A 23,572-nucleotide genomic window follows, 5' to 3' on the forward strand; every position below is an offset into this window, starting at 1 on the left:
ATCTGCAAGGCTACTCAATGCTGGCTTCCTATCAGTTTTCCAGGCTGTACAGCCTTGTTCCAGCAGCATTCTCTCCTGACGTTTCACCTACAACCCAGTGCTTCCCAGCATTGAGTAGCCTTGCCTGGAAAACTCACAGCAAGCCAGCACTGAGTAGCCTTGCAGCTACAATCTGTGAGGGTATCTGCCTAGAGGTAGCCTGGCCCCTGTTGCATGTAGGCATCCTCTACTTGGGAGGTATATCTATGCAGATACCCTCACTGATTGACTTTGCAGCTGCAAGGCTACTCAGTGCTGGCTTGCTATGAGTTTTCCAGGCTATACAACCATGTCCCAGCATCATTCTTTCCTGACATTTCACATACAACCCAGTGGTTCCGTCCATGAAAGCCTTGGACAACACATCTTTGCCATTGTTGCTTTCTACCATTGCACCCCTGGGCTTGGCCAGAGAAGGAAGGAGAAGGATGGGCCGAAAGCGGCCTGGCATGGGGCCATTCCTGGCTTTTCAGGCTCCCAGGCCGTCCTGCGTCCGCCTTGCCCTGGCTGGCCTGGGCCCTGACCCGCTCTCTTCCTCCGTCAGATCAGCTCTCGCTTGCAGCCTTTCTCAGAGCCGCCGGCCTTCCCTGGGGAGCCCAGGAGACGTTCCCATCCTGTCCCCAGATTTCCCAGCCTCAAAGCCACTGTGGGACAAATGCGCGCCAACCCTGCGGAGCGGTGCCAGCCTCCAGCACTGGGAAGAAAAATCATAATAATAATAATAAGAGAGTATGTCATCCGAGCACTTGATGTTCACCCTCTCAAGGGTACAGGATATTAAAGGATACCATATATGATATGATAGGAGTTTGGAACCTGTTTCAGATGCATTTCACATGCCCTCCGAGGACATGGCAGAGTCTCCTTCCCCGGAGGGTTCTAAACAGAGTCTGGATGGCCATCTGTCAGGAGTGATTGAATGGTGTATTTCCTTATAGTAAAAAGCGGTTGGACTTGATGACCTTTGGGGGTCCTCTCCAACTCTAGGATCCCATGGAAGTCTTTAAATAGAAGCTGGGTGACCATCTATCAGGAGGGATTGAATGGTGTATTCCCTTATAGTAGAAGGGGTGGGGTTGGATGGTCTTTGGAGGTCCCTTCCGAACCAATGGAAGCCTTTAAACCGAGTCAGGATGGCCATCTGTTAGGAGGGATTGAACAGAAGGGGTTGTATGGATGGCCTTTGGAGATCCCTTCCAAGTCCAGGATTCTATGGAAGTCTTTAATCAGAGCCTGGATGACCATCTGTCAGGAGGGATTGAATGGTGTCTTCCCTTATAGCAGAAGGGGGTTGGACTTGATGGCCTTTCAGGGTTCCTTCCAACTCCAAGATTTTATGGAAGCCTTTAAACAGAGTCTGAATGGCCATCTGTCAGGAGTGATTGAATGGTGTATTCCCTTACAGTAGAAAGGGGTTGGACTTGATGGCCTTTGGGGGTCCCTTCCAACTCTAGGGTTCTATGAAAGCCTTTAAACAGAGGCTGGATGGTCATCTGTTTGGAGGGATTGAGTGGTGTCTTTCCTGGTAGCAGAAGGGGGTTGGGCTAGATGACCTTTGGAGGTCCCTTCTAACTCTAGGATGCTATTATAGACATCTGTCAGGAGTGATTGAATTGTGTATTCCCTTATAGTAGAAAGGGTTTGGACTTGATGGCCTTTGGGGGTCCCTTCCAATTCTGGGATCCTGTGGAAGTCTTTAAATAGAAGCTGGGTGGCTATCTATCAGGAGGGATTGAATGGTGCATTTCAATATAGCAGAAGGATGCTGAATGGTGGAGGTTCCTTCCAACTCCAGGATTCTTTAAATAGAGGCTGGGTGGCCATCTATTGGGCATGATTGAATGGTGTCTTATAGCAGAAGCGGGTTGGACTAGATGACCTTTGGGGGTCCCTTCCAACTCTAGGATTCTATTATCTATTCTAATATTATTATCTAAAGGTTTTACAATAGAGACTGGCCATCTGTCAGGAGGGATCAGATGAGGTCTCCCTGTCTGGCAAAATAATGGAGTTGAACTGGATGGCCTTCCAACTCTAGGATCCCATGGAAGCCTTTAAACCGAGTCAGGACGGTCATCTGTCAGGAGTGATTGAATGGTGTATTCCCTTATAGTAAAAAGAGGTTGGACTTGATGACCTTTGGGGGTCCCTTCCAACTCTAGGATCCCATGGAAGTCTTTAAATAGAAGCCAGATGGCCATCTGTCAGGAGTGATTGAATGGTGTCTTCCCTTACAGTAGAAAGGGGTTGGACTTGATGGCCTTTGGGAGTCCCTTCCAAGTCTAGGATCCCATGGAAGCCTTTAAACCGAGTCAGGACGGCCATCTGTTAGGAGGGATTGAACAGAAGGGGTTGTATGGATGGCCTTTGGAGATCCCTTCCAAGTCCAGGATTCTCTGGAAGCCTTTAAACAGAGTCTGGATGGCCATCTGTCAGGAGTGATTGAATGGTGTCTTCCCTTACAGTAGAAAGCAGTTGGAGTTGATGGCCTTTCAGGGTTCCTTCCAACTCCAGGATTGTATGGAAGCCTTTAAACAGAGTCTGGATGGCCATCTGTCAGGAGAGATTGAATGTTTTCCATTACAGTAGAAAGGGGTTGGACTTGATGGCCTTTGGAGATCCCTTCCAACTCTAGGATCCCATTAAAGTCTTTAAACCGAGTCAGGATGGCCATCTGTTAGGAGGGATTGAATGGTGTATTCCCATATAACAGAAGGGGTTGTATGGATGGCCTTTGGAGATCCCTTCCAACTCCAGGATTTTATGGAAGCCTTTAATCAGAGTCCAGATGGCCATCTGTTGGGAGGGATTGAATGGTGTATTCCCTTACAATAGAAAGGGGTTGTATGGATGGTCTTCGGAGATCCCTTCCAACTCCAGGATTCTCTGGAAGCCTTTAAACAGAGTCTGGATGGCCATCTGTCGGGAGGGATTGAATGGTGTTTTCCCTTATAGTAGAAGGGGGCAGGATGACGTCTTGAGGCCGAGAGAGTGTGACTTTGAGGCCGAGAGAGTGTGGCTTACCCAAGCTGTTTAGCAGGGGTTCGGAAAGAAGTCTCCAACGCGAAGCATTCAAACTATGGCATGCAAAGAATGAAAAACTTCGCTGGGCTCAAGGCGATGGGATCCCGGGAGTTGTAGTTTGGCAAGGCCTTGTGTTTTGCTTTCCGAATGCTGCTGACTCGGTGTCCTTGCCCAGCAGCTGCATCCAGGAATTGAGTTCCGTTTTTGCCCTTTTGGCTCCTTTAAAAGTGCCGCAAGCACCTGTGAGCTGTGTTGCAATGTGTTGATGTGCATCCATGGCTTTTTGGCTTTTGCGGCTCTCTTGTTGTCATTGCCCGGGCGCTGGTTTCCGAAGCCGGGAAGTGGCACGCGAAGCCAGAGGATGGGACATGGCACACACACACACGTCACAAGGCATTCATAATCCCAGTCCCATCAATCATCCCTAAAGTTATCTTCAAAATAGGGTTGACGACTCATGCTTAAAGCTGGATGGGTTTTACACATGTCATATTTTAGCAACACTGTTTGGAAGCACTGGATTGGCGCATGGATGCATTGGAATGGCGCATAGATGCATTGGATTGGCACATGGATGCATTGGATTGGCGCATAGATGCATTGAGTTGGCACATGGATGCATTGGATTGGCACATGGACTAATTGGATTGGCACAAGGATGCATTGGATTGGCACATGGATACATTGACTTAGCACATGGATGCATTGGCTTGGCACAGAGATACATTGGATTGGCACATAGATGCATTAGCACATGGATGCATTGCATTGGCACATGGACTCATTGGATTGGCACATGGATATATTGGATTGGCACATGGATGCATTGGATTGGCACATAGATGCATTGGATTGGTGCATAGATGCATTGGATTGGCACATGGACGCATTGCATTGGCACATGGATGCATTGGATTGGCACATGGACGCATTGCATTGGCACATGAATGCATTGCATTGGCACATTGATGCATTGGCTTGGCACATAGATACATTGGATTGGCACATATATACATTGGATTGGCACATGGACGCATTGGATTGGCACATGGACACATTGGATTGGCACATGGATGCATTGGATTGGCACATGGTTGCATTGGATTGGCACATGGTTGCATTGGATTGGCACATAGATGCATTGCATTGGCACATGGATGCTAAACTGCAAGGCCTTTGGCTTGGGAAGGTTTCCTCTCCTCATCCTCTGCCCAGCTGCAAGCTTTTTAGCTGCATATGCATTAGATAATACACTAGCCGTCCCCTGCCAGGCATTGCTGCGGTCGTCTGGTGATCTAGAAAATAAAGTAATGAGAAAGTGTTTGATTACATTTTCTTGCAATGGTGAAGGGAGTAGAACTGGATGGCCTTAAGTATTTTGCATTGCTTATAGGGGTTCTGTGTGGGAAGTTTGCCCCATTTCTGTCATTTGTGGGGTTCAGCGTGCTATTTGATTGTAGGTGAACTATAAATCCCAGTAACTACAACTCCCAAATGTCAAGGTCTATTTCCCCCCAAACTCCATCTGTGTTCCTAGTTGGGCATATGGAATATCCGTGCCAAGTTTGGTCCAGATCCATCATTGTTTGAGTCCACAGTGCTCTCTGGATGGAGGTGAACTACAACTCCCAAACTCAAGGTCAATGCCCACCAAACCCTTCTATTGTTTTCTGTTGGTCATGGGAATTCTGTGTGCCAAGTTTGGTTCAATTCAATCATTGGTGGAGTTCAGAATGCTCTTTGATTGTAGGTGAACTATAAATCCCAGCAACTACAACTCCCAAATGACAAAATCATGTGTGTGTGTGTGTGTGTGTGTGTGTGTGCGTGTGTGTGTGATAGTTACTCCTTGGGTTAGGAGGTGTCTTGTGTCCAAATTTGGTGTCAATTTGTCCAGTGATTTTTGAGTAATGTTAATCCCACAAACGAACATTACATTTTTATTTATATAGATGAAGTAATACAATATAATATATTAATATAATACAATATAATTTATTTATTTATTTATTTATTTATTTACTTTGCTTATATACCGCTGTATCTCAAGCCCGAAGGCGACTCACAGCGGTTCACAAACAGTAGAAACAGTAGAAACAGCAGTGGTTCCATACAACATATAACAATTGACTTAACACATTATCCATAAATTACCAATAAGCAATTACAATGCACAATTATTACAAAAAACAACCGTACCCAATCTTCTCATCATCCAAGCGTAGTCCAGATTCGTCGTCCATTGTTCCATTCCTATGTTCCATTACCAGATTGCACTAAATTACTCAAACGCCTGCACAAACAGCCAGGTCTTCACCTTTTTGCGGAATACCATTAGAGATGGTGCTAGTCTAATGTCCGTAGGAAAGGCGTTCCACAGCCGAGGAGCCACCACCGAGAAGGCCCTATCTCTCGTCCCCGCCAGCCGAGCTTGAGAAGCAGGTGGGATCGAGAGCAGGGTCTCCCCGGAAGATCTCAAACTCCTCGTGGGTTCATAGGCAGAGATGCGGTCGGATAGGTAGCTTGGGCCGGAACCGTTTAGGGCTTTAAAGGCCATCGCCAGCACTTTGAATTCAGCCTGGTAGCAGATTGGTAGCCAGTGGAGTTGGCGCAACAGGGGGGTTGTATGCTCCCTGCGCTCCGCTCCTGTTAAAATCATGGCTGCCGAGCGTTGGACTAGTTGGAGCTTCCGAGCTGTCTTCAAAGGCAACCCCACGTAGAGAGCGTTGCAGTAGTCTAAACGGGATGTAACCAGAGCGTGGACTACCGTGGCCAAGTCAGACTTCCCAAGGTACGGGCGCAGCTGGCGCACAAGCTTTAGCTGTGCAAATGCTCCCCTGGTCACCGCCGAAACCTGGGGTTCCAGGCTCAGCGATGAGTCCAGGATCACACCCAAGCTGCGAACCTGCGTCTTCAGGGGGAGTGTGGCCCCATCCAACACAGGCTGTAACCCTATGCCCTGTTCAATGGCCTTGCGACTGACCAGGAGTACCTCTGTCTTGTCTGGATTCAATTTCAATTTGTTCGCCCTCATCCAGACCGTCACAGCGGCCAGGCACCGGTTCAGGACCTGGACAGCCTCCTTAGTAGCAGGTGGAAAGGAGTGACAGAGTTGGACATCATCCGCGTACAGATGACACCGTACCCCGAAACTCCAGATGATCTCCCCCAGCGGCTTCATGTAGATGTTAAACAACATGGGAGACAATATTGAGCCCTGAGGAACCCCACAAGACAATGGTTGTGGGTTTGAACAGGTGTCCCCCAACAACACCTTCTGAGATCGACCCTCCAGGAATGACCGGAGCCACTGCAAAACAGCCCCTCCAAGACCCATCCCTGTGAGGCGTCCCAGAAGGATACCGTGGTCGACGGTATCGAAGGCCGCTGAGAGGTCAAGCAGCACCAACAGGGACACACTCCCCCTGTCAAGCTCCCGGCGCAGATCATCCACTAAGGCGACCAAGGCTGTCTCGGTACCATGCCCCGGCCTAAAGCCAGACTGTGCCGGGTCTAGATAATCCGTGTCTACCAAGAATACCTGGAGTTGTGAGGCCACCACACGTTCCAAGACTTTGCCCAAGAAGGGGAGATTGGAAACTGGCCGATAGTTGTCGAATTTAGTGGGGTCCAGTGATGGTTTCTTCAACAGCGGTTTTATTATAGCTTGTTTTAAGCTCGCTGGAAACTTGCCTTCCCGAAGGGAAGCATTAACCACCACCTTAACCCACTCAGCCAATCCCCTTCTGGCCTCCTTTAGAAGCCAGGATGGGCAGGGGTCCAGGATGCATGTGGTTGGCCTCATTCCTCCAAGTATCTTGTCCACATCCTCGGGTTTCACCAATTGAAATGAATCCATCAAAACTGGACAAGCAGGTGCTCGTGTTACATCCTCAGAGACTGCCATTAACATGGTATCCAGACCAGAACGGATCAAAGCGACTTTGTCTGTAAAGAACTGAGCAAAAGCTTCACAGCGAGAAGTCGAATCGTCAGGGTTCCCATAATGCTAATAACAACACAATATAATAATATTGTAATATAGTCATGCAAATATATTAAATATAATTGATATATAAATAATAATAAAATAAATAATAGTAATAAAATGCATTGTGAGGATGGAGAAATAGACTTTGAGCATCAGAATGCATCAACAAAGCAAAAAATGTGGTTGTTCTATTCTTTTCCAAGGATGGTGCATCAATGCGTGCCAATACACTTGTCATCCGCCTCCAAATGACAGTGGGATGTCTAGTTTCCTGCCTCCTGCTAAAGGTCAGCATTCCCCTCCTTTGCGTGCTTCCTGACCTATTCCTCCCTGCTTTTCCTGCCCATCCTTCCATCTATCCATCCTCCCCTTTTTCCTCTCACTCTCTTTCTCTCTGCCTTCCTTTCCCTCCTTTCCAGCCTTTGCTCACTCCTTTCTTTTCAGTCCCTCTTTTCACTTCTCAAGGGAGAAGGGAAGGAGATCCATTTCCCCCAATGGGCACCTCCACTGGGGCCACTGGCCTGCTAATGCCGTCTCCCTAATTCTCTCACCAGTTTGGAACTGGGAGAACTGGGATTCTCCATTGACTTCTGAAGATGGCCCTTGGGTACCTGCTGCTTGCTCTTTTCTTCCATGGAGTGTCCTGCAAACAGGTAGGAAACCAGGGAAAGGTGCAGGGAAGTTGTTGTTGTTGTTGTTGTTGTTGTTGTTGTTGTTGTTGTTGTTGTTTCTACCCATGGGGATTCAAGGTGATTTACCATAACATTATTATAATTATCATTTTTATTTCTATCCTACCTTTCCTTCCATGGGGATTCAAGGTGCCTTACCATAACATCATCATCATCATCATCATCATCATCATTATTTCTATCCATAGGACTCAAGGCAGTTTACCATAACAATATTATTATTATTATTATTATTATTAGCTATAACCATCACACATTGCTGTGGCCAACCTTCCCTCCCTCTTTCTCTCTCTCTCTCTCTCTCTTTCTTTCTTTCTCTCTTTCTCACTTTCTTTCTTTCTTTCTCTCCTTCCTTCCCTCCCTCTTTCCTTCCCTCCCTCTTTCTTTCCCTTCTTCTTTCTTCCTTCTCTACCTGTTTCTTTTCTCGCTTCCTTTGCTCTTTGGTTCCATCCTTCCTTGTCTCCTTCCTTCCTTCCCTCTTTCTCTCTTTCGTTCCTTCTCTCCTTCCTTTATTTCATTCTCTCCTTCCTTCCTTCTCTACCTTTCTTTCTTTCCTTCTCTCCTTCCCTTCTTCTTTATTTCATTCTCTCCTTCCTTCCTTCCTTCTCTATCCTTCTTTCTTTCTTTCCTTCTCACCTCCTTCCTTCTTTCCCTCTTTCTCTCCATTCTTCTCTCCTTCCTTTTCTACACTTCTTTCTTTCCTTCCTTCTCTCTTTCCCTCCTTCTCTCCCTCCTTCCTTCTCTACCCTTCTTTCTTTCCTTCCTTCTCTCATTCCCTCCTTCTTTCCCTCTTTCTCTCCCTCCTTCTCTCCTCCGTTCCTTCTCTACCTTTCTTTCTTTCCTTCTCTCCATCCCTCCTTCTTTCTCTCCTTCTCTCCCTTCTTCTCTCTTTCCTTCCTTCTCTACCCTTCTTTCCTTCTTTCCCTCCTTCTGTCACACCTCTCCTTCCTTCTTTCCTTGCTTCTCTATCCTTCTTTCTTTCCTTCTCACCTCCTTCCTTCTTTCCCTCTTTCTCTCCATTATTTCCTCCTTCCTTCCTTCTCTACACTTCTTTCTTTCCTTCCTTCTCTCTTTCCCTCTTTCTTTCCCTCCTTCTCTCCCTCCTTCTCTCCTTCCTTCTCACCCTTCTTTCTTTCCTTCCTTCTCTCCTTCCCTCTTTCTCTCCTTCCCTCTTTCTCTCCTTCCTTCCTTCCTTCCTTCCTTCCTTCTTTCTTTCCTTCCTTCTCTCTTTCCCCCTTTCTTTCCCTCATTATCTCCCTCCTCACCTTCCTTCTCTACCCTTCTTTCTTTCCTTCCTTCTCTCCTTCCCTCTTTCTCTCCCTCCTTCTCTCCTTCCTTTCTTCTCTTCCTTTCTTTCCTTCTATCCTTCCCTCCTTCTTTCCCTCCTCTCCTTCCTTCCTTCCTCCCCCTTTTATTTCTCTCCTATCTTTCTCCCTATGGGGACTTGAAGCAGCTTACCATAACATTATTATTATTGGGCTGCTGTGAGTTTTTCGGGCTGTCTGGCCACATTCCAGAAGCATTCTCTCCTGACATTTCGCCTGCATCTATGGCAGGCATCCTTAGAGGTTTTGAGGTCTGTTGGAAGCTAGACAAGTGGGGTTTGTATATATACCTGTCTAATAATGTCCCAGGTGGGAGAAAGAACTCTTGTCTGCTGGAGGCAAGTGTGAATGTTGCAATTGGCACTGAAAGGATTTGCAGCTTCAAAGTCTGACTGCTTCCTGCCTGGGGGAATCCTTTGCTGGAAGGTGTTAGCTGGCCCTGATTATTTCATGTCAGGAATTCATAGAATCATAGAATCAAAGAGTTGGAAGAGACCTCCTGGGCCATCCAGTCCAACCCCATTCTGCCAAGAAGCAGGAATATTGCATTCAAATCACCCCTGGCAGATGGCCATCCAGCCTCTGTTTAAAAGCTTCCAAAGAAGGAGCCTCCACCACACTCCGGGGCAGAGAGTTCCACTGCTGAACACTTCTCATAGTCAGGAAGTTCTTCCTCATGCTCAGATGGAATCTCCTTCATTGAGGTTCTGGGTTTGAGCCTGCCACTTTTGGACTCTCGCTTGCTGAGGTGTTCCAGCAAGTGTCTCTGTAGATCTTAGAAAACTATGTCTAGATTTAAGTCGTTGACGTGCTGGCTGATACCCAAACAGGGGATGAGCTGCAGATGTCTCTGCCTTGGTCCTTTCACTATCGGCTGCTACTTCCCGGCGGATGTTAGGTGGTGCAATACTGGCTAAGCAGTGTAATTTCTCCAGTGGTGTGGGGCGCAGACACCCCGTGATAATGCGGCATGTCTCATTCAGAGCCACATCCACTGTTTTAGTGTGGTGAGATGTGTTCCACACTGGGCTTGCGTACTCTGCAGCAAAGTAGCATAGCGCAAGGGCACATGTCTTCACTGTGTCTGGTTGTGACCCCCAGGTTGTGCCAGTCAGCTTTCGTATGATATTGTTTCTAGTGCCCACTTTTTGCTTGATGTTCAGGCCGTGCTTCTTGTAGGTCAGAGCACGGTCCAGAGTGACTCCCAGGGATTTGGGTGCGCTGCAATGATCCCGTGGGATTCCTTCTTTCCCAGGTAATCATCCTCAGAGCTCGGGATGCTTGTCTGTTCTTGAGATGAGTTGCTCAGATGATCCATTGGAATTTGTGCCACAAATCCCATCTGCTTGCGACAAAGAACTGTTGGGATCACAAGCCGGAAAAAGTTACAGAGAATGGAAATGTCAAGCTACTCTGGGACTTCCGGATTCAGACAGACAGAGTTTTGGAGCACAAGACGCCTGACCTCACGGTCATGTTAAAAAACAAAATGTGGATCATCGATGTCGCAATCCCAGGTGACAACAGGATTAAAGAGAAACAACTGGAAAAGCTGACACGATCTGAGGATTTAAAGATCGAACTGCAAAGACTCTGGCACATGCCAGTCAAGGGGGTCTCAGAGGTGATCGGCACACTGGGTGCTGTGCCTCAAGACCTTGGCCTGCACTTAAACACAATCGGCACTGACAACATTACCATCTGCCAGCTGTAAAAGGCCACCTTGCTGGGATCTGCATGCATTATTCGCGGATACATCACACAGTCCTAGACACTTGGGAAGGGCCTGACTTGTGATCCAATACAACAGCCAGCAGAGTGATCTTGTTTGCTGTGGACTCATCTTGTTGTGTTTCAAATAGTAATAATAATAATAATAATAATAATAATAATAATAATAATAGAATCCTAGAGTTGGAAGAGACCTCCTGGGCCATCCAGTCCAACCCCATTCTGCCAAGAAGCAGGAAAATTGCATTTGAAGCACCCCCGACAGATAGCCATCCAGCCTCTGTTTAAAAGCTTCCAAAGAAGGAGCCTCCACCACACTCCCTCCGGGGCAGAGAGTTCCACTGCTGAACGGCTCTCACAGTCAGGAAGTTCTTCCTCATGTTCAGATGGAATCTCCTCTCTTGTAGTTTGAAGCCATTGTTCCATTGCGTCCTAGTCTCCAAGGAAGCAGAAAACAAGTTAGCTCCCTCCTCCTTATGACTTCCTGTCACATATTTATAGATGGCTATCATGTCTCCTCTCAGACTTCTCTTCTTCAGGTTAAACATGCCCAGATCTTTAAGCCGCTCCTCATAGGGCTTGTTCTTCATCATAGGGCTTGGAAGAAGAAGAAGAACAAGAACAAGAAGAGGAGGAGGAGGAGGAGGAGGAGGAGGAATAAGAAGAAGAAGAAGAGGAGGAGGAGGAGGAGGAAGAGGAGGAGGAATAAGAAGAAGAGGAAGAAGAAGAGGAAGAAGAAGAGGAGGAGGAGGAGGAAGAAGAGGAGGAGGAGGAAGAAGAGGAGGAGGAAGAAGAGGAGGAGGAGGAAGAAGAGGAAGAAGAAGAAGAGGAGGAGGAGGAAGAAGAGGAGGAGGAAGAAGAGGAAGAAGAGGAGGAGGAAGAAGAAGAGGAAGAAGAGGAGGAGGAGGAAGAAGAGGAGGAAGAAGAGGAAGAAGAGAAGGAAGAAGAGGAAGAAGAGGAGGAAGAAGAAGAGGAGGAGGAAGAAGAAAGGAAGAAGAAGAAGAAGAGGAGGAGGAGGAAGAGGAAGAAGAAGAAGAGGAAGAAGAAGAAGAGGAGGAGGAGGAAGAAGAAGCAGCAGCAGCCGCCAGTCAAGGGGGTGCCAGTGGTGATCAGCACACTGGGTGCAGTGCCTCAAGACCTTGGCCTATACTTAAAAACAATTGGTGCTGACCAAATCACCACCTGTCATCTGCAAAAGGCCACCTGACTCGGATTTGCATGCATGATTCGCCGATACATCACACAGTCCTAGACACTTGGGAAGGGTCCAACGTGGGATCGAATACAAAAGCCAGCAGAGTGATCTTGTTTGCTGTGTACAAATCTGGTTGTGCATCAAATAATAATAAATCTGCACTGTAGAATTAATGCAGTTTGACATCAGTTTAACTGCCGGAATTCAATGCTATGGAATCATGGGAGTTATAGTTTTATCAAGTCTATTTCCTGTGTTGCAATCAGGCATATAATTCCAAGGAGAGTTTCAAGAGCTTTCAAGATGAATAGGACTGTAAAATTATTTGGTGTGGTTCGAGCGCCCTCTAGTGACCTTCACTGGCGCAACAGCTTCTGGGCATTAAAATTGAACATTGTTTTTTTAGTAGTCTGCTTTGCTACTCAATTCAAATGCATTGGGCCACATTTAAAAAATAATGGCATTAATTTTTTTCATGGTTGCTCTGGCTTCAAATTTAGAAGGATGGCTACTAATTAGGGAAAAGTTGCCTAATTGTAATTATAATTATTAGGCAACATGTTCCTAATTAATAGGAATAAACATTATTATTATTATTATTATTATTATTATTATTATTATTAGAAACACAACAAGATGAGTCCACAGCCAGGCCCGTAGGCAGGATTTTGTTTCGGGGGGGGGGCTGAATTTTTTCAGGGGGGGTTCCAGGGGGGCCTGAGTTTCGGGGGGGGGCTGAGTCTGAGTGAAAGAGGGTCTACCCTAGCAAACCTTTTGTATCATTACCCCAATACCCCCATGCAGATGGGATATATTGAGTATGGTGATCAGATCATGATATGAATAAACATAACAGTTTAAATAATGCACCAGTAAGGCCCTTTCGCGAACCACCATGAAAATTTCGGGGGGGGGGGGGTGAAGCCCCCCGAGCCCCCCCCCCCCACCCCCGGCTACATGCCTGTCCACATCAGACAATATCCTTATTATTATTATTTATCACTGGCTAGTCATTGACCAATATATATATATATTATTGTTATTATTAGGCAACTTGTTCCTAATTAATAGGAATAAACATTATTATTATTAGAAACACAACAAGATGAGTCCACAGCTGACAACATCCTTATTATTGTCGAAGGCTTTCATGGCTGGAATCACTCAGTTCTTGTGGGTTTTTTCGGGCTATATGGCCATGTTCTAGAAGCATTTCTCCTGACGTTTCGCCTGCATCTATGGCAAGTATCCTCAGAGGTAGTGAGGTCTCACCTCTGAGGAAGCTTGCCATAGATGCAGGCGAAACGTCAGGAGAAATGCTTCTAGAACATGGCCATATAGCCCGAAAAAACCCACAAGAACTGAGGGATCCTTATTATTATTATTATTATTATTATTATTATTATTTATCACTGGTTAGTCATTGACCGATATATATATATATATAATTAGGTGGGAAACTCCCCAAGAGCCAACAAGAAACCATTAGGATCCATAAATCTCCTGGGGCGGACCATTCTAATTGGTCCATCACCCCTGCGGAGAGTGAGAGGCACAGCGAGTCTAAACCTGATCAGATGGTGATCGGTCCATGGCAACGGAGCGATGGTCAGCTCCTCCACCCCGTCACCTTCATCCCATCCCTGACAAAAGACCAAATCCAACGTGTGCCCGGCATTATGGGTGGTGCCAGATACTAATTGGGACAGGCCCATGGTTGCCATGGCGGCCATGAAGTCCTGAGCTGCATCTGAAGAGGGGTGTCTTGGCATGGACATTGAAGTCTCCCAACACTAAGAGCCATTGAGAACTCAAAGCCAAGTCCGAGACCACCCCTGCTAGATCAGGTAGGGAGACTGTCGTGCAGCGGGGTGGTCAGTACACTAACAGAATCCCTATTCCCGTCCCGGTCACTTATCCTAATGCCGATACACTCAAAGGAAGATGACTGTGGGATGGGGCACCTGACCGGGGGGATAAAATACTTATAGACCACCACGACTCCACCTCCCCGCCCTCCAGGTCTTGGTTGGTGCTGCACAGAGTAACCTGGCGGACAGAGTTGGGAGAGATTCAGCCCTCCCCCCTCATCCAGCCAGGTCTCTGTAATGCAAGCCAGGTCAGCTTGTTCTTCTAGGATTAGATCTTGGATAATAGAAGTTTTCCCATTTACTGACCTAGCATTGAACAGCACCACTTATATATATATACAGGGTTAGTCAAACTGAATAGGCCAATCTCTAGTCAAATTGCATATATATTGGCCTATTCATTTTGACTAACCCTGTATATATATATATATATATATATATATATATATATATAATTAGGAAAAAGTTGCCTAATTATTATTATTATTAGGCAACATGTTCCTAATTAATAGGAATAAACATTATTATTATTATTATTATTATTATTATTATTATTATTTGAAACACAACAAGATGAGTCCACAATAGACAACATCTTTATTATTATTATTATTATTATTATTATTATTATTATTATTTCTCACCGGCTAGTCATTGACCCATATATATATATATATATATATATATATATATAGGTCAATGACTTGCATTACAAAATAATTAAAAATGCATAGTTACTTAACTAAGCTGTTACAACATAATTAAAATGCAATAGATAAAAATATGAAGTAGTTTAAGACACATTTAAAGCATTCAAATCAATAGAAATTCAGTTTTAAATGGTTCATATAATGGGTGTTGTTTTCGGGTTGTGTTCGAAGCAAGTTGCTGTGTTGGACTACAGAATTCTCAGCATGGCCGGCATAGTGGCAGGGGATAATGGGAGTTGTAGTAATTTCTCTAGGCTCTGGAGTCTGTTCTGTCGCTATGGATTCCTTTGCAAAAGCATTGGACAAATCTCCGATGTCCTAATATCCGTCTCCTTCTTTTTTTCAGCTGAAATCTCCTTCTGAGCATCAAGCGGGAGGTGAGTTTTCTTGGAGGAATTTGGGAATTATTATTATTATTATTATTATTATTATTATTATTATATTAATATGGCCATTTGCCTTTATCTTGTCCCCGTCTATTGCTCCATCTGGTTACTGGTAGTGCCCTTTCCTAGATTGGAAGAGCTGGGACATTGGGAGTTGTAGTTTCCCAGGGTCATGGCACTTTTTCTGCCCAAGAGTGGAAACTACAACTCCCAGGATCCCATAGCATGGAATCCGGACAGTTCACGTGAGGCAAAAAACATCCATTTGAAAGTCCAGCTGCACCCTTAGTGAAACTACAACTCCCGGGACCCTATCGCATGGAGCCAGGGCAGTTCAAAGTGGGGTCAAATGGTGCCCTTAGTAAAACTACCACTCCCAGGATCCCAACACAAGGAGCCAGGACAGTTTAAACAGCCCTCTTAGTAAAACTACAACTCCCGGGACCCCATCACATGGAGCCAAGGCAATTCAAATGGGGTCAGATGGCACACTTAGTAAAACTACAACTCCCAGGATCCCATGGCATGGAGTTGGGGCAGTTCAGGTGGGTTCAAACAGCACCCTTGGTCAAACTATAACTCCCAGGATCCCACGGCATGGAGTCAGGGCAGTTTAAGTGGAGTCAAATGGCACCCTTAGTAAAACTACACCTCCCAGGATCCCATAGCATTGAGCAGTGACAGTTCAAGTAGGGTCAAACGCATCCTCCTGACAATCCAGATGCACCCTTAGTAAAACTACAACTCCCAGGATCCCATCGCATGGAGCCAGGGCAATTCAAATGGGGTCAGATGGCGCCCTTAGTGAAACTACAACTTCCAGGATCCCATGGCATGGAGACAGGACAGATCAAGTGGGGTCAAATGGCACCCTTAGTAAAACTACACCTCCCAGGATCCCATAGCATTGAGCAGTGACAGTTCAAGTAGGGTCAAACGGAATCCACTTGACAGTTCAGATGCACCCTTAGTAAAACTACACTTCCCAGGATTCTATAGCATTATAGCAAACAACAGTGGGGTGTGTAATGATGTGGACTAACATGCCTTGATGGCCTGCTTTGCATCCTGCAGCGGTTCCCTTTGCGGAGGTCTGGCGCCGGAGCTACTGCCGCTCCCGGGAAACGCTGGTGGACATCTTGGCCGAATTCCCCCATGAAGCCGAGCACATCTTCAAGCCGCCATGCGTCCCACTGTGGCGATGCGCCGGGTGCTGTGGAGATGAAAGCCTGGAGTGTGCTGCGGTGGAGATGCGCACCATTGACCTGCAGGTCGGTTAAGGTTTGGGCCAGGAGCATTGATCCTAGAGGTTGACTGGATTCTCCATTGATCCTAGAAGTTTGCTTGTCCTACGTTGATCCTAGAGGTTTGCTAGAGTCTATGTTGATCCTAGAGGTTGACTGGATTCTACGTTGATCCTAGAAGTTTGCTTGTCCTATGTTGATCCTAGAGGTTTGCTAGAGTCTATGTTGATCCTAGAGGTTGACTGGATTCTCCGTTGATCCTAGAAGTTTGCTTGTTCTACGTTGATCCTAGAGGTTTGCTTGGTTCTGTGTTGATCCTAGAGGTTGACTAGATTCTACGTTGATCCTAGAAGTTTGCTAGAGTCTACATTGATGCTAGAGGTTGACTGGATTCTACGTTGATCCTAGAGGTTTGCTTGGTTCTGCGTTGATCCTACAGGTTGACTGGATTCTATGTTGATCCTAGAGGTTTGCTTGTTCTACGTTGATCCTAGAGGTTTGCTAGAGTCTACGTTGATCCTGGAGGTTGACTGGATTCTCCGTTGATCCTAGAAGTTTGCTAGAGTCTACGTTGATCCTAGAGATTTACTGGATTCTACATGGATCCTAGAAGTTTGTTCATTCTACGTTGATCCTAGAGGTTGACTGGATTCTATGTTGATCCTAGGAATTTGCTAGAGTCTACTTTGATCCTAGAGGTTGACTGGATTCTACGTTGATCCTAGAAGTTTGCTCATTCTATGTTGATCCTAGAGGTTTGCTTGGTTCTGCATTGATCCTAGAGATGACTGGATTTTACGTTGATCCTAGAAGTTTGCTAGAGTCTACGTTGATCCTAAAGGGTGACTGAATTCTACGTTGATCCTAGAGGTTGACTGGATTCTCTGTTGATCCTAGAAGTTTGCTCATTCTACGTTGACCCTAGAGGTTTGCTTGGTTCTGCGTTGATCCTAGAGGTTGACTGGATTCTACGGTGATCCTAGAAGTTTGCTTGTTCTACATTGATCCTAGAGGTTTGCTAGAGTCTACGTTGATCCTAGAGGGTGACTGGATTCTCCGTTGATCCTAGAAGTTTGCTTATTCTACGTTGATCCTAGAAGTTTGCTAGAATCTACATTGATCCTAGAGGTTGACTGGATTCTACGTTGATCCTAGAAGTTTGCTAGAGTCTACGTTGATCCTAGAGGGTGACTGGATTCTCGGTTGATCCTAGAAGTTTGCTCATTCTACGTTGATCCTAGAGGTTTGCTTTGTTCTGCGTTGATCCTAGAGATTGACTGGATTCTTCATTGATCCTAGAAGTTTGCTTGTTCTACGTTAATCCTAGAGGTTTGCTAGTCTACATTGATCCTAGAGGTTGACTGGATTCTCCATTGATCCTAGAGGGTGACTGGATTCTATGTTGATCCTAGAGGTTTGCAAGAGTCTACGTTGATCCTAGAGGGTGACTGGATTCTACGTTGATCCTAGAAGTTTGCTCATTCTACGTTGATCCTAGAGGTTTGCTTGGTTCTGTGTTGATCCTAGAGGTTGACTGGATTCTTCATTGATCCTAGAAGTTTGCTTGTTCTACATTGATCCTCGAAGTTTGCTAGAGTGTACGTAGATCCTAGAGGGTGACTAGATTCTATGTTGATCCTAGAGGTTTGCTAGAGTCTACGTTGATCCTAGAGGTTGACTGGATTCTACGTTGATCCTAGAAGTTTGCTTGTTCTATGTTGATCCTAGAGATTTGCTAGTCTTCGTTGAACCTAGAGGGTGACTGGATTCTACGTTGATTCTAGAAGTTTGCTCATTCTATGTTGATCCTAGAGGTTTGCTTGGTTCTGTGTTGATCCTAGAGGTTGACTGGATTCTTCATTGATCCTAGAAGTTTGCTTGTTCTACATTGATCCTCGAAGTTTGCTAGTGTACGTAGATCCTAGAGGGTGACTGGATTCTACGTTGATCCTAGAAGTTTGCTCATTCTATGTTGATCCTAGAGGTTTGCTTGGTTCTGCGTTGATCCTAGAGGTTGACTGGATTCTAAGTTGATCCTAGAAGTTTGATAGAGTCTACATTGATCCTAGAGGTTGACTGGATTCTACATTGATCCTAGAGGTTGACTGAATTCTACCTTGATCCTAGAGGTTTGCTAGAGTTTACGTTGATCCTAGAGGTTGACTGAATTCTACCTTGATCCTAGAGGTTTTTTAGCGTCTACATTGATCCTAGAGGTTGACTGGATTCTACCTTGATCCTAGAGGTTTGCTAGAGTTTACGTTGATCCTAGAGGTTGACTGAATTCTACCTTGATCCTAGAGGTTTTTTAGCATCTACATTGATCCTAGAGGTTGACTGGATTCTACGTTGATCCTAGAAGTTTGATAGAGTCTACATTGATCCTAGAGGTTGACTGGATTCTACATTGATCCTAGAGGTTGACTGAATTCTACCTTGATCCTAGAGGTTTGCTAGAGTTTACGTTGATCCTAGAGGTTGACTGAATTCTACCTTGATCCTAGAGGTTTTTTAGCGTCTACATTGATCCTAGAGGTTGACTGAATTCTACCTTGATCCTAGAGGTTTGCTAGAGTTTACGTTGATCCTAGAGGTTGACTGGATTCTACGTTGATTCTAGAAGTTTGCTCATTCTATGTTGATCCTAGAGGTTTGCTTGGTTCTGTGTTGATCCTAGAGGTTGACTGGATTCTTCATTGATCCTAGAAGTTTGCTTGTTCTACATTGATCCTCGAAGTTTGCTAGTGTACGTAGATCCTAGAGGGTGACTGGATTCTACGTTGATCCTAGAAGTTTGCTCATTCTATGTTGATCCTAGAGGTTTGCTTGGTTCTGCATTGATCCTAGAGATGACTGGATTCTACGTTGATCCTAGAAGTTTGCTAGAGTCTACGTTGATCCTAAAGGGTGACTGAATTCTACGTTGATCCTAGAGGTTGACTGGATTCTCTGTTGATCCTAGAAGTTTGCTCATTCTACGTTGACCCTAGAGGTTTGCTTAGTTCTGCGTTGATCCTAGAGGTTGACTGGATTCTACGGTGATCCTAGAAGTTTGCTTGTTCTACATTGATCCTAGAGGTTTGCTAGAGTCTACGTTGATCCTAGAGGGTGACTGGATTCTCCGTTGATCCTAGAAGTTTGCTTATTCTACGTTGATCCTAGAAGTTTGCTAGAATCTACATTGATCCTAGAGGTTGACTGGATTCTACGTTGATCCTAGAAGTTTGCTAGAGTCTACGTTGATCCTAGAGGGTGACTGGATTCTCTGTTGATCCTAGAAGTTTGCTCATTCTACGTTGATCCTAGAGGTTTGCTTTGTTCTGCGTTGATCCTAGAGATTGACTGGATTCTTCATTGATCCTAGAAGTTTGCTTGTTCTACGTTAATCCTAGAGGTTTGCTAGTCTACATTGATCCTAGAGGTTGACTGGATTCTCCATTGATCCTAGAGGGTGACTGGATTCTATGTTGATCCTAGAGGTTTGCAAGAGTCTACGTTGATCCTAGAGGGTGACTGGATTCTACGTTGATCCTAGAAGTTTGCTCATTCTACGTTGATCCTAGAGGTTTGCTTGGTTCTGTGTTGATCCTAGAGGTTGACTGGATTCTTCATTGATCCTAGAAGTTTGCTTGTTCTACATTGATCCTCGAAGTTTGCTAGAGTGTACGTAGATCCTAGAGGGTGACTAGATTCTATGTTGATCCTAGAGGTTTGCTAGAGTCTACGTTGATCCTAGAGGTTGACTGGATTCTACGTTGATCCTAGAAGTTTGCTTGTTCTATGTTGATCCTAGAGATTTGCTAGTCTTCGTTGAACCTAGAGGGTGACTGGATTCTACGTTGATTCTAGAAGTTTGCTCATTCTATGTTGATCCTAGAGGTTTGCTTGGTTCTGTGTTGATCCTAGAGGTTGACTGGATTCTTCATTGATCCTAGAAGTTTGCTTGTTCTACATTGATCCTCGAAGTTTGCTAGTGTACGTAGATCCTAGAGGGTGACTGGATTCTACGTTGATCCTAGAAGTTTGCTCATTCTATGTTGATCCTAGAGGTTTGCTTGGTTCTGCGTTGATCCTAGAGGTTGACTGGATTCTACGTTGATCCTAGAAGTTTGATAGAGTCTACATTGATCCTAGAGGTTGACTGGATTCTACATTGATCCTAGAGGTTGACTGAATTCTACCTTGATCCTAGAGGTTTGCTAGAGTTTACGTTGATCCTAGAGGTTGACTGAATTCTACCTTGATCCTAGAGGTTTTTTAGCGTCTACATTGATCCTAGAGGTTGACTGGATTCTACCTTGATCCTAGAGGTTTGCTAGAGTTTACGTTGATCCTAGAGGTTGACTGAATTCTACCTTGATCCTAGAGGTTTTTTAGCGTCTACATTGATCCTAGAGGTTGACTGGATTCTACGTTGATCCTAGAAGTTTGATAGAGTCTACATTGATCCTAGAGGTTGACTGGATTCTACATTGATCCTAGAGGTTGACTGAATTCTACCTTGATCCTAGAGGTTTGCTAGAGTTTACGTTGATCCTAGAGGTTGACTGAATTCTACCTTGATCCTAGAGGTTTTTTAGCGTCTACATTGATCCTGGAGGTTGACTGGATTCTCCGTTGATCCTAGAAGTTTGCTAGAGTCTACGTTGATCCTAGAGATTTACTGGATTCTACATGGATCCTAGAAGTTTGTTCATTCTACGTTGATCCTAGAGGTTGACTGGATTCTATGTTGATCCTAGGAATTTGCTAGAGTCTACTTTGATCCTAGAGGTTGACTGGATTCTACGTTGATCCTAGAAGTTTGCTCATTCTATGTTGATCCTAGAGGTTTGCTTGGTTCTGCATTGATCCTAGAGATGACTGGATTTTACGTTGATCCTAGAAGTTTGCTAGAGTCTACGTTGATCCTAAAGGGTGACTGAATTCTACGTTGATCCTAGAGGTTGACTGGATTCTCTGTTGATCCTAGAAGTTTGCTCATTCTACGTTGACCCTAGAGGTTTGCTTGGTTCTGCGTTGATCCTAGAGGTTGACTGGATTCTACGGTGATCCTAGAAGTTTGCTTGTTCTACATTGATCCTAGAGGTTTGCTAGAGTCTACGTTGATCCTAGAGGGTGACTGGATTCTCCGTTGATCCTAGAAGTTTGCTTATTCTACGTTGATCCTAGAAGTTTGCTAGAATCTACATTGATCCTAGAGGTTGACTGGATTCTACGTTGATCCTAGAAGTTTGCTAGAGTCTACGTTGATCCTAGAGGGTGACTGGATTCTCGGTTGATCCTAGAAGTTTGCTCATTCTACGTTGATCCTAGAGGTTTGCTTTGTTCTGCGTTGATCCTAGAGATTGACTGGATTCTTCATTGATCCTAGAAGTTTGCTTGTTCTACGTTAATCCTAGAGGTTTGCTAGTCTACATTGATCCTAGAGGTTGACTGGATTCTCCATTGATCCTAGAGGGTGACTGGATTCTATGTTGATCCTAGAGGTTTGCAAGAGTCTACGTTGATCCTAGAGGGTGACTGGATTCTACGTTGATCCTAGAAGTTTGCTCATTCTACGTTGATCCTAGAGGTTTGCTTGGTTCTGTGTTGATCCTAGAGGTTGACTGGATTCTTCATTGATCCTAGAAGTTTGCTTGTTCTACATTGATCCTCGAAGTTTGCTAGAGTGTACGTAGATCCTAGAGGGTGACTAGATTCTATGTTGATCCTAGAGGTTTGCTAGAGTCTACGTTGATCCTAGAGGTTGACTGGATTCTACGTTGATCCTAGAAGTTTGCTTGTTCTATGTTGATCCTAGAGATTTGCTAGTCTTCGTTGAACCTAGAGGGTGACTGGATTCTACGTTGATTCTAGAAGTTTGCTCATTCTATGTTGATCCTAGAGGTTTGCTTGGTTCTGTGTTGATCCTAGAGGTTGACTGGATTCTTCATTGATCCTAGAAGTTTGCTTGTTCTACATTGATCCTCGAAGTTTGCTAGTGTACGTAGATCCTAGAGGGTGACTGGATTCTACGTTGATCCTAGAAGTTTGCTCATTCTATGTTGATCCTAGAGGTTTGCTTGGTTCTGCGTTGATCCTAGAGGTTGACTGGATTCTACGTTGATCCTAGAAGTTTGATAGAGTCTACATTGATCCTAGAGGTTGACTGGATTCTACATTGATCCTAGAGGTTGACTGAATTCTACCTTGATCCTAGAGGTTTGCTAGAGTTTACGTTGATCCTAGAGGTTGACTGAATTCTACCTTGATCCTAGAGGTTTTTTAGCGTCTACATTGATCCTAGAGGTTGACTGGATTCTACCTTGATCCTAGAGGTTTGCTAGAGTTTACGTTGATCCTAGAGGTTGACTGAATTCTACCTTGATCCTAGAGGTTTTTTAGCATCTACATTGATCCTAGAGGTTGACTGGATTCTACGTTGATCCTAGAAGTTTGATAGAGTCTACATTGATCCTAGAGGTTGACTGGATTCTACATTGATCCTAGAGGTTGACTGAATTCTACCTTGATCCTAGAGGTTTGCTAGAGTTTACGTTGATCCTAGAGGTTGACTGAATTCTACCTTGATCCTAGAGGTTTTTTAGCGTCTACATTGATCCTAGAGGTTGACTGAATTCTACCTTGATCCTAGAGGTTTGCTAGAGTTTACGTTGATCCTAGAGGTTGACTGGATTCTACGTTGATTCTAGAAGTTTGCTCATTCTATGTTGATCCTAGAGGTTTGCTTGGTTCTGTGTTGATCCTAGAGGTTGACTGGATTCTTCATTGATCCTAGAAGTTTGCTTGTTCTACATTGATCCTCGAAGTTTGCTAGTGTACGTAGATCCTAGAGGGTGACTGGATTCTACGTTGATCCTAGAAGTTTGCTCATTCTATGTTGATCCTAGAGGTTTGCTTGGTTCTGCATTGATCCTAGAGATGACTGGATTCTACGTTGATCCTAGAAGTTTGCTAGAGTCTACGTTGATCCTAAAGGGTGACTGAATTCTACGTTGATCCTAGAGGTTGACTGGATTCTCTGTTGATCCTAGAAGTTTGCTCATTCTACGTTGACCCTAGAGGTTTGCTTAGTTCTGCGTTGATCCTAGAGGTTGACTGGATTCTACGGTGATCCTAGAAGTTTGCTTGTTCTACATTGATCCTAGAGGTTTGCTAGAGTCTACGTTGATCCTAGAGGGTGACTGGATTCTCCGTTGATCCTAGAAGTTTGCTTATTCTACGTTGATCCTAGAAGTTTGCTAGAATCTACATTGATCCTAGAGGTTGACTGGATTCTACGTTGATCCTAGAAGTTTGCTAGAGTCTACGTTGATCCTAGAGGGTGACTGGATTCTCTGTTGATCCTAGAAGTTTGCTCA

At 44.9% G+C, this 23,572-nt stretch overlaps 1 protein-coding gene across 1 annotated transcript in view; it reads left to right on the plus strand.

The window, feature by feature from the left end:
* Window positions 1-383: 383 nt before the first annotated feature.
* LOC132780528 (snake venom vascular endothelial growth factor toxin vammin-like) overlaps window positions 384-23,572 on the plus strand; it is a 28,060-nt gene continuing 4,871 nt past the window's right edge. Inside the window, exons 1-4 of the mRNA XM_067460798.1 lie at window positions 384-578; window positions 7,651-7,707; window positions 14,925-14,955; window positions 16,039-16,235. Coding sequence (XP_067316899.1) covers window positions 384-578; window positions 7,651-7,707; window positions 14,925-14,955; window positions 16,039-16,235 — 480 coding nt within the window. The remainder of the gene's footprint in view (window positions 579-7,650; window positions 7,708-14,924; window positions 14,956-16,038; window positions 16,236-23,572) is intronic.

Source organism: Anolis sagrei, chromosome X (assembly GCF_037176765.1).
Source record: "Anolis sagrei isolate rAnoSag1 chromosome X, rAnoSag1.mat, whole genome shotgun sequence".
Lineage (NCBI taxonomy): Eukaryota > Metazoa > Chordata > Lepidosauria > Squamata > Dactyloidae > Anolis > Anolis sagrei.